The 17,239-nt window shown below is 43.3% G+C and overlaps 1 protein-coding gene and 1 long non-coding RNA gene across 3 annotated transcripts in view; one reads left to right on the forward strand and one right to left on the reverse strand.

Moving 5' to 3' along the window:
* LOC116270327 overlaps positions 1-17,239 on the reverse strand; it is a 90,653-nt gene that overhangs the window by 42,699 nt on the left and 30,715 nt on the right. For both annotated transcript variants that reach the window (XR_004178362.1, XR_004178363.1), the window contains exon 3: positions 12,498-12,565. This is a non-coding gene — a long non-coding RNA (uncharacterized LOC116270327). The remainder of the gene's footprint in view (positions 1-12,497; positions 12,566-17,239) is intronic.
* Positions 3,728-4,351, forward strand: LOC108581713 (60S ribosomal protein L29-like). The gene has a single exon (XM_031655429.1). The coding sequence runs from the start codon at positions 3,748-3,750 to the stop codon at positions 4,219-4,221; it is 474 nt and encodes a 157-aa protein (XP_031511289.1). The 5' UTR covers positions 3,728-3,747; the 3' UTR covers positions 4,222-4,351.

The raw sequence follows: 17,239 nt of genomic DNA on the forward strand, positions 1-17,239 counted from the left end.
TTCCACACAGGAGCTGTGTGAGCATCCTTCACTGCGGTGTTCAAGCTCCTAAACGCAATTCTTCAGGCTCAACACCTGACTTGCCTTTTACATCACTGAGGAAGCCAATCTTCCCCAATACCCTCCCTTCTGCTTCAGTATTGTTGCAGTCTCTTGATTGTTTTTATATCTTTATATCTATCCGTGTACTTTCTTCCTAAAAATTCACTGTTTAGGTGGGGGGGCACGGTGGCTCATGCCTGTAATTCCTGCACTTTGGGAGGCTGAGGCAGGCGGATCACCTGAGGTCAGGAGTTCAAGACCAGCCTGGTCCACATGGCGAAACCCCGTTATCTCCTAAAAATACAAAAGTTAGTCAGGCGTGGTGGCGCGCACCTGTAATCCCAGCTACTAGGGAGGCTCAGGCAGGAGAATTGCTTGAACCCAGGAGGCGGAGGTTTCAGTGAGCCAAGATTGTGCCACTGCATTCCAGCCTGGGTGACAGAGTAAGACTCCATCTCGAAAAAGAATAAAAAATGAAAAATAAATAAAAATGCACTGTTTACAGGGCCTCGGCTTTCTATCTCCCACCTCCCCAGTTCCATGTCACACTGCTGTTTCATCAACTAGAGACAGGCTTCAATCCCTCCTTATCCCTAGATTTTCCATTCTGCTTACAAATATTCCCAGGCATATCTCACCTCAGGAAAATTTACCCCACATCTCCTGCCATCTTGGTCTGTCATCTCATCTTTTTTTTTTTTTTTTCTCATTGTTATCTTCTCTTGAAAAGAAAACCTGTGGTTTCTGCTCCACTCCCACCCTCATTCTATTGAAACACTTTGTAGATGGTCACCAACAACATCTAGGTTGGAAATTCAATTTTGGGGGGGGCCACTCTTCTATGTTGATTTCATTGGAGCACATGCAACTGGCCTACTATTCTCTACATCTCTTCTTTCCCTTGGCCTAAATTGTAGTTCTATTTTCCTCATCCCTCTACCTTTCATTCCATATGTCTCTCCCACTCCAGCGGGCTTCTCTTCTCACATTCCTCATAAAACAAGTATAATTGCAGAATTGCTGCAGGGTCTTTGGGCGGATGGATGGTTCTGTTGTTGCAAAGCCAACCATCTCACAGCTGGGCCCTAGGCACGTCCTAGGGCTGGGAATGGGGAACAAGAGAAACAGATGGTTCTGCCTAAAAATATAGAAAGCTCTTTCAGTGATGGGCTGGGAAATATTTTGCAGGTTGTATCACCGTTAGGAAAATGTTTCTCTTCCTTCAATGTGTATTTAGACTACACTGTTTCTGAGAATGACTGTCCTTGAAAGGAGTGTGTGAGGTTGTATTTTCATGTTATCTGCAGGACAATTTAGAAGGCTACCCTCACCTCCCACCATGGAGACACCTGGGCAGGGATGGAACCTGCATGGGAAAGGCCTCAGCACTGTCCTCCCGAAGCCACCTGCACTGGGGCTCTGGATGGATTAACTCACATGCTGGGAAACGTCCTCGTAGTTCCTGTGTCTCCTGGAATCCATGCCTGTGTGGAGTGAGGACGTGGCTCCATGTGAGAAGACCCACTGGGTCCAGAAGAGAGATGTGGAGATTGGCACAGCAAAAATAAATAAATAAATAAATAAATAAATAATAATAAAAAGACAGGCCTTTCTTAACCAGGGGAAGAGAAGAATTGGCCTCAAGTCATGAAAACAAGACTAGAAAGTCGAGTCTGCCTTGTGAAAGCGCTGGCATTTCTCCTCCTCTCCTGGACCCTAGGATAAAATATTTATATTTAGCATATGGACTTCAGTTTTCTTCTTTCCTACATGGTAATTTCCTCCAGGTATCCCCAAAGCTTTAATAAAGATTTTGCCGTGCTCTAGAGCCTTGTGTGTGAGTGGTTGCATGGATAAATCAGGGGCAGCCCACAAAGAAGCCTAGTGCCATCTCTGCGTCACCCCCACCCCACCCAGGGGGATCCTGCTGAGGAAGGGCAGGAGACCCAGAGGTGCAGATGCTGAGAGGGAGGATGGGACAGGGTGGGCAACCACTCTGCACTGCACCCCAAAGACATTACAGGAAGGTGTCTTACACGGAAGACAGAGTTCCCAAATTCTGGCTTGAACTCTGTTTTCTGCTCCCCTTTTGCTCCCCTGAACCCCCTCTCCTCTTGACCACGTTATCTGCTTGTCATGGGCTTATGTGTACCCATGGAATCAACCTCTGCCTCCGTCCCAGATTTTAATCACAAGCCCGTATTTTCTGTCCTGAATTCTCATCCCTATTCCCGCCAAGTGACTGCGTGGACGACTATTCACACGGCCAACTCTTTACAAGTAAGGCGACCCCTGGAATCTTTGTTTTTCTTTTACAGCCCTCCGTCCATGCCGGGATCTCTCTCTTTCCTGTTGTTATTTTCACTGGTTGCACAGCCACTTTCCATCACCCAGGCTTGGAATGGGGTCTTCTCTCTTGCCTTCCTCATCATTCGAGGGGTCACATCCTGTCCAGCCTTCATTTTTAGTGGCTCTTCCTTTTGACCCCACATTTCCTTTCCCACTGCCATAACCCAACCTAACCCCCTCACTTCAGGCTCTGATTCTTCTGAGACCCTCCCGGTTTCTGGCCTCTTGTTTTGGCCTCTTCCAGGAATCCGCATGTCACTACCAGGCTCATATCTTCCAAAAATGTGTTTGTTCCTCCTCAGTTAGAAGCCTTTGGTGGTTTCCATTGCCTACCTAGCACAGCTGGATGCCCTCCCTGGTATTAAAAATGCTAGGCCCTCCTCCCTTTTCAGTTTGATATCTCACTGCTCCCCTAAATGAGCCTTGCCTTCAACAAAACAGAGCATGCTTGCTCTTTCTCTTCCTTCCTTCACCTTCCTTCCTTCCTTCCTTTCCCTTCCTTCCTTCCTTCCCTTTCTTCCTTTCCTCCCTCCCTCCCTCCCTCCTTTCTTTTTATCTTTCTTTCCTTCTTTCCTTTCTTCCTTCCCTTCCTTCCTTTTCTTCCTTCCTTCCTTCCTTCCTTCCTTCTTTCTCTTTCTTTCTTTCTCTCTTTATTTTTCTTTCAACAGAATCTCACTCTGTCACCCAGGCTGGAGTGGGTGCAGTGGCATGATCACAGCTCACTGTAGCCTTGACCTCCTGGACTCAGGTGATTCTCCCACCCCAGCCTCCTCTGTAGCTGGGACCACAGGGGCACACCACCACACCTGGCTAACATTTATATTTTTGGTAGAGATGGGGTTTCACCATGTTGCCCAGGCTGATCTCGAACTCCCGACCTCACGGGATCTGCCCACGTTGGTTTCCCAAAGTGCTGTGATTACAGGCATGAGACACGGTGCCCAGCCAAGAGCATGCTTTCTATTTTCCTTCCTCCCTGTCTCTCCTCACGGTTTTCTCATTTTCTGGTGATTCGTTGCCTTTTTTGAGCTGACACATCTTTCACAAGCTCTACTTCAAATGCCACCCCACAATCAAGACTGACATTCCTACCTCACCACCTTACTCTTACCTTCTACTGATTGTATATGGTTATGTGTTGTAGGTATATATGCAGATGTCTTATTTCTCCAACCAAAATAAAAGCCTTGTGAGAGTAAAGATGCATTTCCTATTTTGTATATCCTCCACAGACCCTAACAGAATGACAGGCACGTATTATTCAGTGGATGTTAGAAGAAACAGAATAAAGAAATGTTCAAGAAGAAAGTGCTGGGGAGCCGCGGCTAAAGGGGAGCCGCGGCTAAAGGTGCAGACATGGCCAAGTCCAAGAACCACACCACACACAACCAGTCCCGAAAAGGGCACAGAAATGGTATCAAGAAACCCCGATCACAAAGATACGAATCTCTTAAGGGGGTGGACCCCAAGTTCCTGAGGAACATGCGCTTTGCCAAGAAGCACAACAAGAAGGGCCTAAAGAAGATGCAGACCAACCATGCCAAGGCCATGAGTGCACGTGCTGAGGCTGTCAAGGCCCTCGTAAAGCCCAAGGAGGTTAAGCCCAAGATCCCAAAGGGTGTCAGCCGCAAGCTTGATCGACTTGCCTACATTGCCCACCCCAAGCTTGGGAAGCGTGCTCGTGCTCGCATTGCCAAGGGGCTCCGGCTGTGCCGGCCAAAGGCCAAGGCCAAGGCCAAGGATCAAACCAAGGCCCAGGCTGCAGCTCCAGCTTCAATTCCAGCTCAGGCTCCCAAAGGTGCCCAGGCCACTACAAAGGCTACAGAGTAGGTATCTCTCTCTGCCAACATGAGGACAGAAGGACTGGTGCGACCCCCCACCCCCACCTCTGGGCTGCCATCTGCATGGGGCTGGGGTCCTCCTGTGCTATTTGTACAAATAAACCTGAGGCAGGAAAAAAGAAAAAAAAAAAAAGAAAGTGCTGATCGGAATCATAGAAATTGGGAAGAGGTTTTCCTTTATTTTTAGGGGTCTTCTGAAGAAAAGATCATTTTTAAAGTCAATCTAAGCAATACATCTAAATAATGGTTGGCTTCTTATGTCCTTTGTGTTTGACCAAATTTGATTAGAACACGCAGGTCCAAGGAAATTAGCCAAATGGCTCTTCCCTGAATAAAATCTATTTTTCTTATGATGGTTGTGTAGGAAGGTCAGATGTGAACACGGACTGAGTCTAGTTATTTCCAATCAAACATAGGTCTTTCACAAATAATATGGAACTTGTTATTTCTCAAGCCATTTGCGAGTCTGGTTTAATCTTCTAAGAACTACTAGAAAACGCGATTTTAATATGATTAGATTTCCTCTTCCAGAGTAATGTAAATAAGGTTTTCTAAAAACAAAAGTAGAAGAAAATGACATCACCCAAAGCCAGGGCAAGTTCCTAGCCTTTAATTGTACAGAATTGATACTACTATTCTGGTCTGCTCAAATATTGCTGCCGTGTGTACCCAGAGAGGAGGCACAAAATGGCATGTTTTATCTATTAAAATAATTAAGTTTTGTTTGCTTGGGTTGATAGAAAGTGTTTTTTTTTTTTTAATTTCAGAAAGCAATGGTTTTTACTCAGCTCTAACCTTGAGGGTGTTTTGATGTCAGTGAGTCTTTGGCTAGTTGTATTCAGATTTAGCCAAATTGCTTGGAGTCAGGAGAAAAAAATAAAACAGACTTTTTTTTTTATTGATAACTTGATATTAAGTGGATTTGGCTGCATTATCTCTGCTTTTTCATTTTAATCAAAAGAGGGTAAGTACTGAAATATTTAGAATCAAAGCTCAGCTGGAGCAAATTCTGAATCAGCCAGATGTCTGTCTTTCTCTCTGATACACACACACACACACACACACACACGCACACACATGCACACACAACTTCTATTTTACCCTGTATTTTTTGGAGACTGAAAAAAATGTGGATCGTAGAAACCTCCTAATGGGCTGAAATTATGGAAATTTGCCAGACTATATAACTGAATGACTAGAGTCACTTAACCTCTTGGGATCTGTAGCCTATGTGTGTGTCATGGTGAGAATGGACATGGTAAGAAAAGAGGAGGAGTGTGGGTTCTTTCAGGTAAGACTGACAATTTAATGAAGCAAATATTTGAACATCTGCGGTGGTCATGCCTTGCAGATCACCAGCTACAGGAAATGTAATTGATCAAGGACCTCATCTGCTCCACTCTGAAATCCATCATTAGTTTGTGCCAAGGCCATGCCTTTTATGGGCTGCTCAGTCAGTGCCTGAGCAGTGCAGGAGCACTAAGTCAGGGCTGTTCTTAGAGCCCTGGGACTCCACTGGCTCCTTCCTTGTACCGTGTGGCAGCCCAGGAGAATTTCACCCAACCTTCCCTTCCTCTCCTTCACTCAGAGTCAGACTTGTATCATGATCCGATGACTGTCTCAGCCTTTTCTAGCTTCTCTCCTATTTTCTCTCACACAAGCATTTCCCCTAATAAAATTCTTGCACATTTAATCCCATATGCTTCTCCAATGACCTGGATTAACATGGTATCTAGTGTGTACAAATTATTCTTCTGTGACACATTCAATAAGCAAACCTCTGTCAGTAGGAATGGGAGAACAGTTGACCTCCATGTCCTCCTTTCTCGCTCTTGGAGAGCTGAGCTTGTGTGCAAAAGAGAGGGGTAGGTGGGTGCACTCTGATGCTTAGCATGAACTCAATGAATATATTTTGGCATCATTCATTTATTCCATATTCAATTAATTATTCAATCAATTGTTCCTCTTAAGAATTTTTTTTTTTTTTTGAGACAGTGTCTGACTCAGTCACCCAGGCTGGAATGTAGTGGCGTGATCATGGCTCACTGCAACCTCTGCCTCCTGGGCTCAAGCCATCCTCCCACCTCTCAGCCTCCTAAATACCTGGGTCTACAGGTGCATGCCACCATGCCCAGCTAATTTTTGTATTATTTTTGGTAGAGACAGGGTTTGCCATGTTGCCCAGGTTGGTCTTGAACTCCTGGGCTCAAGCGATCTACCCTCCTTGGCCTTCCAAACTGCTGGATTACAGGCATGAGCCACCGCACCTGTCCCCTCTTAAGAATCTTGACATCAGTAAGAGCATCTTTTTTTTTTTTTTGAGACGGAGTCTCGCTCTGTTGCCCAGGCTGGAGTGCAGTGGCGTGATCTTGGCTCACTGCAAGCTCTGCCTCCCGGGTTCACGCCATTCTGCTGCCTCAGCCTCCTGAGTAGCTGGGACTACAGGCTCCCACCACCTCGCCTGGCTAATTTTTTGTATATTTAGTAGAGACGGGGTTTCACCGTGTTAGCCAGGATGGTCTCGATCTCCTGACCTCATGATCCGCCCGCCTCGGCCTCCCAAAGTTCCGGGATTATAGGCGTAAGCCAACACGCCCGGCTGTAAGAGCATCTTAAAGCAATTATTTATTTAAGTGGTGAATGAAACTAATTTTTTAAAAGTAACTACCAAATACCAAAAACAGGGTTGGATAAAATGGGGATTCAGAACAGTGTGTACACATCTTCACCCTTACTCTTGAGAAACATTTAATCTAATAAGGAAGACAAGATTTATGATCATAAAACCATACTTAATAATATAAAAAGTCTATAATTCAGTGTGTAATATGGGACTGATTGAAAGTATAGAAAGGAGATAGCGACCAGAATGTTTCTGTGTTTATAGGGTCATGATGCAAATTGTCATCTAGAAAAATGTTCTATCCAGATTCTGTTTGCAAAGATTCCTCCCACCAAAGACTTTCATTTCTCTTGGTGAGCACAGCCCTTATCTGGTGTACCTAAAGATGAGGTCTCTCTAGCTGGCATGCTCTGGAGAAAGTGAGATTCTACCTCAACGTCAACTCCCAGAGAGCTGACTCACACAGAAAAAGGTTCCAGTAGTCTTTTCCCATCTCTCTGCCGCAGGTAAGCAAAACCCTAGCTTTGTTGGGGAGGCAGGCTCCAGGAAGGTGCCATTTAATATAAATTAGAGGTAGGAAGCTATCTGGCCAAAGTTCCTTATTTTGGAGGTGAAGAAATGGAAAGAAAATGAAGGTAAGTGATTTGTCCAAGGTGGCACAGTAAGGAATATTTTGTTGGAAGCAGCAGCTGATCCCGGTTATTTCAAGCAAACAAACAACTAGAATTTGTTATAAGGATTCAGAGGTATTCCATGAAGTCCAAAGGGAGAGATAGAGTTCGGCTGGAAATAATGCTACAGAAAGCCATGGAGAACTCAGGGTATTCTCTCTTTACATTTTCACCTGACGTTTCTTGGTGTCTGCCTGGTGTTCTTGGCCCTGGCTCTCTGCTGCTTAGAGAGCACCCACAGGCACATTCCAATTCCAGTCATACAAAGAAACTGATTGGCTCTTTTTAGTCCCTAGTCCAAGTTTTGGGAGGAAGGAATCTGGTACAGTTTGGGACAATTGTCCAACTCAGTTGAATTAGCCATCGCCGGGAGCAGGGGACTCATAGAATATAAACTTGGTGGCATGTGGGGATAGGGGATGAGAAGGAACAGCACACAGCAAAGGGCAGAACGGTTGGGAGCTGCGCTGGCACCCCAGAGACATCTGCTATAACTACTGCACACAGTGACCATGGCAGAGACAAGACAGGACTAAGTTTCCTCACTCCTGGTCTTTGATGACTTCACCAGCACCACGGGCCTAGGGCAGTGCAAAATATAAGATGCATGCATGCATACATACATACACTGCAAACACATACATGTGCACACATATACACACATGCATGCATACATACACTACATACACACATATATACACATGTGCATGCATGCACACACACACATATATATGGACGCTCACATATAAGGGAATATCAAAAAGTTTGTGGGAAAATGGAATTAAAAGAAAAAGTAAAATGTATAAACATTTATGTATGTATGTATGTATGTATGTATTTATTTATAGAGATGGCATCTCACTATGTTACCAGGCTTGTCTTGAACTCCTGGGCTCAAGTGATCCTCCCGCCTCAGTCTCCTAAGCAGCTGGGATTAAAGGCACAAGCCACCCCGTTGGGTTTATTTTACAACATAGGCTCCATCAAGACCAAGACACTTTTGTAAGTGATGATACCAGCCATTTAGTCCATCCCTAAAGAAGTGAAGATCCTGGGAATTGAACCATGTCAACACAACCTTTTTTGCATTATTAACTGGAGAAAAATGAGTGCCCCTTAAGATTTTTTAAGATTAGGAAATAAATAGAAGTCAGGAGGGTCCAAATCAGGACCGTAGTGTGGATGCCTACTGATTTCCCATCAAAACCCTTGAAAGATTGTCCTCATTTGATGAGAAGAATGAGGAGCATTGTCATGATGGAGAAGGGCTCTCAAAGGAAGCTTTCTCAGGTGTTTTTCTGCTAAGGCTTCAGCTAACTTTCTCAAAGTTCTCTCATAATAAGCAGATGTTATCATCCTTTGGCCCTCAAGAAAGCCACAAGTGGCTAGGCACAGTGGCTCACGCCTGTAAACCCAGCACTTTGGGAGGCCGAGGTGGGTGGATCACGAGGTCAGGAGTTCAAGAGCTGCCTGGCCACGATGGTGAAACCCCGTCTCTACTAAAAATACAAAAAATGTAGCCAGGCATGGTGGTGGGCACCTGTAATCCCAGCTACTCAGGAGGCTGAGGCAGAGAATTGCTTGAACTCGGGAGGCAGAGGTTGCAGTGAGCCGAGATTGTGCCACTGCACTCCAGCCTGGGTGACAGAGCGAGACTACATCTCAAAAAAATGAAAAAATAAAAAAATAAAACCACAAGCAAAATACCTTGAGTATCCCCCCAAACCATTGTCATGACTTTTGCTCCTGACTGGTCCACTGTTGCTTTGGCTGGACCACTTCCACCTCTTGGTAGCCATTGCTTTGACTGTGCTTTGTCTTCAGGATTGTGCTGGTAAAGCCATGTTCCATCTCCTGCTATAGTTCTTCAAAAGAAATGCTTCAGGATCTTGATCTCATTTGTTTACAATTTCCTTTGAAAGCTCTGCTCTTTGTCTGCAGCTTCTCTGGGCACAACAGTTTTGGCAGCTACCAAGTGGAAAGTTTGCTTGAGTTTAATTTTTCAGTCAGAATTGTGTAAGCTGAACCAATTGAGATGTCTATGGTGTTAGCTATTGTTCCTGACTCTTGGTCTTTGATGATGTTAATCATCGTTCCTCTTCAATTAAGGTGCAGACAAGATGAATTTTTCCCTTGCAAATAGAGTTATTCATTTGTAAACTGCTGATTTCTTCAGGACACTATCACCATAAGCTTTTCATAAAGCATCAGTGATTTTACCATTCTTCACCCAAACATCACCATAAATTTGATGTTCGTTCTTGCTTCAATATTGGCAGAAATCATATTGCTCTGATAGGAGATTTTTTCAAACTGATGTCTTGTCCTTCTTAGGGCTGCAAACTAGATCCTATTCAGACATGTTATTACAAGCTAGTAAATAAACTTGAGCTCATTTTGGTGCAAAAAACTTTTTGAAATCCATGCATAGTTCCTTCATAATACACATTTTCTATGAACTTTTTTTTTTTTTTTTTTTTTTTTCAGACAGCATCTCACTTTGTCGCCAGGCTAGAGTGCAATGGTACGATCTTGGCTCACTACGGCCTCTACCTCCTGGGTTCAAGCAATCCTCCTACCTCAGCTCCCACTAGTAGCTGGGACTACAGGCATGCGCCACCATACTCAGCTAATTTTTTGTATTTTTTTGTAGAGACAGGGTTTTACCACGTTGCCCAGGCTAGACTCAAACTCCTGAGCTCAAACTACCCACCCACCTCAGCCTCCCAAAGTGCTGCGATTACAGGCATGAGCCACCGTGCCCAACCTTCTGTGAACTTTTTGAAGACCCTCATACACACATATATACATGCATAGGGTTCTGTTTGACAGGTGGTCATGAGGGCAGAAGGCCAAAGAACCTCCCTGAATGTCATAGTTTACAGACTTTTTTCCTTTGTTTTTTATCTTACAAAATAATTTCTAATTTTATCACTTTCAAGAGAAAACGAAAATCATAATTTATATTTCATGATTAATTTAGCTGATTATGTGACATGTGTTTCCAAAAGTCTCAGGAAAGCTTTCTTTAGGGTACTGGAGCTCTTTGTACCTCCTTCAGTTTCTTAGTTTTAGGACTAGTAAATAAGATGAAAGGGTCTGAAGATTTAACAAACACATCTTCACCTTTTCTGTGGCAATTCTTTTATGTGGTAGGTGAGGTAAAGGAAGAAGTAGAGAAGCAGCAGCAGAGATCAGAACAGAGATAAATGAAATAAGACAGTAGAAAAACAATAGAATCAAACCAAAAGCAGGCTCGTTGAAAAGATCAACACAGTTGACAAGCCTATAGCTAGACAGAGAAAAAAAGAGAAGATGCAAATAACTAAAATCAGAAATGAAAGCGAGGAAATTACAACTGACCTTATAGAAATTAAAAGAATTATAAGCGAGTACTATGAAGAGTGGTATGACAACAAATTAGATAATCTAGATGGAATGAACGAATACCTGGGAACACACAAATTACTGAAACTGACCCAAGAAGACATAGAAAAATCAACAAACCTGTTGCAAGTAGGGAGATTGAATCAGTAATCAGAAACCTCCCAGCAAAGAAAAGCCCAGGACCAGATGGCTTCACTGGTAAATTCTACCAAACATTTAAAAAAGAATTAACACTAATCCTTCTCAAACTCTTCCAAACAAATAGAAGTGGGAACAGTTTCTAACACATTTTATGAGGCGAGAATTACTCTGATGTCAAAGCCAGGCAAAGATACGAGAAAACTACAGACAATATTTCTTATGAATATAGATACAAAAATCCTCAAAAAGATATCTAGAACAGGCAAATCCACACAGATAGAAAGCAGATTAGAAATTACCAGGCAATTGGGGATAAGGGAAAGAGGGGAATGATTGCTTAATCATAAAAGTATGGGATGCTTTTATGGGGTGATAAAAACATTCTGAGACTAGCTAGAGAGGGTGGTTACACAACATTGTGAGTATACAAAATACCACTGAATTGTATACTTTAAAATAGTTAATTATATGTTCTGTGAATTTCACCTCAATAACAATAATAATAATAATAGAAAGAACATGTAGAATAGGAGATAATTCCTATTCCCATGTATATATGTGGATAATATAGATAATCTGCAATTAGATAAGTAAACTCTCAGATAATCAAGGATAGACTACTTCAGACTTTGTTATTTAAGGAATAACATCCTTATTTAGGAAGCTAGGCTGACAATGCATTTTCTTGGAGTCAAGGTGATATTCTGAGCCTGTTCTGTTCCCTCCTGTCATGATGTAGTGGCTCACACCTTAATCCCAGCACTTTGGGAGGCTGAGGTAGATGGATCACTTGAGGCCAGGAGTTCAAGAACAGCCTGGGCAACATGGCAAAACCCTGTCTCTACCAAAAATACAAAAATTAGTTGGGCGTGGTGGTGGGTGCCTGTAATCCCAGCTACTCAGGAGGCTGAGGCATGAGAATCTCTTGAACCCAGGAGGTGGAGATTGCAAGGAGCCAAGATCATGCCTCTGCACTCCAGCCTGGGCGAGTCGAAAAAAAAAAAGAAAGAAAGAAAGATAATTCTTTTTGTGAGGGCATTTTTAGGCATTTTTAACAGGACAAGCTTTGAAGACTAGCAGTTTACAAAGGTTTTTGTCACATACCTCCTAAAAGGATTTTGAAACTATTCACTTGTTGGATATTTTAAGTTCATATTTACAATTTTTACATAAGTTTAATAGATGCAAAAAAAGTCTTAAACATCAAAAATAGAACTGTTACGTCGTTCTTTAAGAAGTTTCCAATAGAATTTCAAAACTATAATAATTCTAAACTCGCCAACATTCATTTAAAAAATGAACTAAGGGTAGTGTTTTCTTCTTGAACTGGTATTTCCAACTCACTTTCTCCATAGCCTTTCTCTTCATACCATATTTCTGCATAGAAGTGTTTTATTGATTATCCTACCACACAAAATCAATGCATGGAAACTGGAATTTTACCATTTCAGTACAGGCGCCCTCTCTCTCTCCCTTCTTTTCTTCCGACTTGCTGTCTTTGTCTTCAGCAACTTTTCAAAAGAAAAGAACAGGAATGTTAAGCTACTTACATTGGTCCAGAAATTGTTTAACCAGTAAACAGTTTTGCATAGCTGTAACGTGGGTCAATATTATTTTGTTCTTCTTTTCTCACTTAATATTTCATTCACAGTTTTTTGTCTAAGTATTCACTTTTCTTCCAGATTGAGTTTTCAATATAATTATTTTAGAACATGATTGATCATGACAACAGAAATATGTTATCAATATTAGTAGCTAATGAAACATAAAAGGCAGAATTTGGGGGGAGTGAATCTCTAAATCAGAAACAGCATAACCGAATATTTACTACGCATGTAATGAAAGGTAGATAATGCCAAAAGCTTAATCATTGCTAGTATATTATTTATTTCTTGGTTTTAGGAGGTAAAAAAGGTTATCATCTTATAAAATAAAGCAAAGTTAAATATCTACCTATTTGAGTAAATACCTCATAATACTTGTACAAATAGTTTTTAACCACTACTTTGAAAACTATACACCAAATCTGAAAGAAGTTATGTAACAATTTCGTCAGTGGGTTTTACTCAATGAATCATGAAAACTTTGACAGTCCCAGAAAACATTATGGTACCTTGAAAACAGCCAGTGACATTAACCTCTGTTTCTTGGGCTATTCGAAGCTATATTTCTTTCCAGATAATGTCACATCCCAGGGATAAGAAAAATCATTCTTTAGTAGTAGTGAGTGGGGTGGACTCTTTTCAATTCAGGACTCAGACGCACTTTCCAATAGAGGCAATTAGTATGTAAGGTGAAAACTATTTGCGATCGTAGAGTTAAAGTCTCCTGAGTGTCCTCATGTATAAAATAATGGTATAGGCCTCCATGCTTTTAGGTTAAGGTGCCATAGAGGAGTTGTGACAGTAGGTAGCTAGTCAGACATGAGCAGGGCAGGAGAGGGTCCCCCAACCCCCACCAGGAATGTCAGGCGACCATCAGGTGATGGTCGGGCGGTTGTGAACTGTCTCTCTAAAATAATAATTGGTTGCAGCCACGACCAGGGAAAGGCCGTCTCCCAATAAACAGAAACACCTGAAGCTGGTGATGAGCAGCTTCCCAGTAAGATCTCAGGAGCTGGGCGAGTGCGCTCAAGCATGTGCATTGAGAGGCAAAATGGTAGAGTTTACCTGGTATGTGACCTCCTAGGAACATTAGACTGGTAAGGGAAGAATGCCTCAAGTGGGCATGCGTACAACTCCAGTAAATACACTGCGCATGCTCCCTTCCCAAGTGCTGGCAGGCCACTGGCGTGCGGACAGCCCACCTAAGGGAAGAATCAGGGAAGAAGGAACGCAAGACGGTGGAAGCATGCCAACCTATAAAACCGCAAGTCAGAGATCAAACCGTGTACTTGAATCTCTCAAGTTGCCGGCTTAGCCCTCTTCCAAGTGTAATTTACTTCCTTTCATTTTGGCTTAAGCTTTTTTTCTTTTTACTTTTTTTTTTTTTTTGACAGAGTCTCCCTCTGTCTCCCAGGCTGGAGTGCAGTGGCACGATCTCGGCTCGTTGCAACCTCTGCCTCTCAGGTGCAAGCGATTCTCCTGCCTCAGCCTCCCAAGTAGCTGGGGTTACAGGCGCCCACCACCACACCCAGCTATTTTTTTTGTATTTTTAATAGAGACGGGGTTTCACTGTGTTGGCCAGGCTGATCTCGAACTCCTGACCTCAGGTGATCCACCTGCCTCAGCCTCCCAAAGTGCTGGGATTACAGGCTTGAGCCACTGCACCTGGGCTAAAGGTTTTTAATAAACTTTCATTCCTGCTCTAAAACTTGCCTCAGTCTCTAACTCTGCCTTATGCCCCTCGGTTGGATTATTTCTTCTGAGGAGGCAAAAATTGAGGTTGCTGCAGACCCGAACGGAATCCTTGCTGGTAACAGTTTACAGGGGGTCTGTATTTATATAACCAATTCCCCATTCTTGAGCATCTGAAAGAATCCCTGTCTTTTACAATTGTAAATACATAATTTTTTCCTGCAGTGTAAACAGGAGAAAATACCTACTCAAAGTAGGGTATTGGGCTAGAGGTCACAAATCACACTGACGGTTCTTTATTATGCGTATTGCCACACTGTTGTCCAGAATGATCAAACCGACTTAGAATTTGACTAAGCTGGATATTTACATTCTTGTTTGCTAGCTTTATAGGTCCTTCAGGCTATCATGAAAATGTATATTTACATTTCTAAAATTGCCGCTATGCATTGATTCATTATATTTGCTTATGTGTAAACTGTCTGGCTGCTTTGATCCTGTATCAGATAGAACCTGGGTATTGATCTTTCATATTTGTCCTCAGTCTCTGTTGTCCGGAAGGCATTTTATCAGTGATATTTTCCCTTCCCTCTGCACACAAGTTGTTGGCTTGTCCTTGGTGCACTGGGGCGAGGGGTCTGGTTATCAAAGGAGATGCTGCCAGGGCACAGCTGCTCCGTCCTTGAGCCTCTTTGAAGTCTAAACAGAAAGCATTTCAGCACTTATTAGCACTAGGTTAGTGCTTTCAGTGCTATCTCTAAGCATAGTTACCTCTATCCTTGGGGTTTTATCACACCTCCTTCCTGGGACCTACTAATGCAATGTTCCAAGATTGAGAGCTTCCTTTTTAACAAAAGAAGAGGAATCATACACATTCTCAGTGCCTGTGAATCCTAATCACTACTCATCTAAGATATTTTGGTTTTGTGATGTCTTTCTGTTCATCCAACGCAGCACTGCTTGCCCACATTCAAAAGTGTGAATATGCACCTTCTGTAAATCCTCTAGGCCAGACCCTGCCATCATCCCATCAGCACTGGTACCCAAGCTTTGAGCTCAAATCTGGATATTCCAACCATTTCCTCTTAAACTCCATCCTGGGAAATAGCAACCGAAAAATTTGGAAAAGGAAGTTGTTTTTCAGTGCTGGGAAGTGGAGCTACCGCTTGTTTATGATCAACAGATAAAACTAAGCAGAGGCAACTCCCCAGGACAGGGCCTCACCAAAACGGGGAGTGACATCAAGAACCACAGCAGGGGCACGTGTAATGCTGGGAGGAGACTGGTGGAGGTCAATCTATTCTGCCTTTCGGGCAGCTGCTGAGATCGCTCGAGGAAAGAGAACTTCTCCTTTACCTCTGCTAATGATTAGTCATCTGCTTTCCCCAGGACAAGCTTCCAACTCTAGGTTATTCAGGAGTTGTTCAAAGGGGAAAAAAATCCATTCCCATGAGGCAGGTGCATCAGACAGCATTGGCACTCAGTCTCCCCGCAGAGCATTTCAAAGCTGATCTCAGACTAACGCAGCCCACGGAAGAATGCTAAGTGCTCATGACTGGTTAAAACTCAAATAAACAGCTGAAGTGGAGACGATATATACCTGTTCCAAAATAGAAGTAAAATAGAGGTATATGGGAGTGAAGGGGAATGAAATTGATTAAAAGTTTTCTTTTCTTTTCTTTTTTTTTGTGTTGAGATGGAGTCTCGCTCAGTTACCCAGGCTGGAGTGCAGTGGTGCGATCTTGGCTCACTGCAGCCTGCGCCTCCCAGGCTCAGACAATTCTCCTACCTCAGCCTCCCGAGTGGCTGGGATTACAGGCATGTGCCACCATGCCCGGCTCATTTTTGTATTTTTAGTAGAGACAGAGTTTCACCATGTTGGCCAGGCTGGTCTCGAACTCCTGACCTCGTGATCCATCTACCCTGGCCTCCCAAAGTACTGGGATTACAGGTGTGAGCCACCGCCCCCGGCCAAAAGTTTTCTTAATTAGTCCAAATCAAGATGTTACAAATACGTGAGTGTGGTGTTTGATTTTCGCTTGGTGTCTGATAAGTATGTTGATATAATTCTTTGCTTCAGATGTAGGGGAATTTTTGCTTTTCCTTTTTTCTTTGCAGATCCTCATTTGAAAACGGAAAAAGAAAAGGAATGGAGGCATCATGTGATATTTGCCTAAATATCCCTAAAGAGATCCATTTATTTTTAGCGTTGAATTAAAAACCCTCAAAGGAAAAGAGAAATTTTGATCTCTGAGAAGAGCTGTTTCATCCCAGGGTGGGTGTTCTCTATTCTTCCTTGCCATTTAAGAGTTTAAAAGGTCGGGAAAGAGTGCTCTCCTTTTTCTGTTTTCCCACTCTCTGGGGTTCTTATGGGTTAACTCCTGCTCCTTCTTTTCAGATGCCACCAGGACCCATTTCCTAGTGGGTGGCAACAGGGAGCGTGAAATGACGCCTCCAAGCGTAAGATCCAGGCTTCCAGGCAGGAAATGATGGAAGAGGGCTCTCCTATGAGGGAGGGTGCCGTGGGGTGAGGGGACACTCACAGTATGGCAAAGAAAGTATCACATGGAGGAACCAGTATCCCCTTCCAAACAGGAAATGACCATCCCTCCCCAGAGGAGTTTCCACACCCTCTCCCAGAAGAGCATTTTGGGGAAGAATGTGGACATGGAATACTCAGTGACAGAACTCGAGCTACCCATGCTGCAGCCAGGAGCTGGCAGAGGACTTTAAAGGGCAGCAACATTTTGTGGAAATAAAGCAATAGGGACTCACTCCTTATGGACAGCACTGGTTGTGTGTAAGCCAGAGTCAAGGGTAAGGAGGGGCTGAAGCCAGGAGTGAATAGCCCAGGACCTCTAGACCGCAGGAGACAAGGGTGAGAGACAA

Source organism: Papio anubis, chromosome 14 (genome assembly GCF_008728515.1).
Source record: "Papio anubis isolate 15944 chromosome 14, Panubis1.0, whole genome shotgun sequence".
NCBI lineage: Eukaryota > Metazoa > Chordata > Mammalia > Primates > Cercopithecidae > Papio > Papio anubis.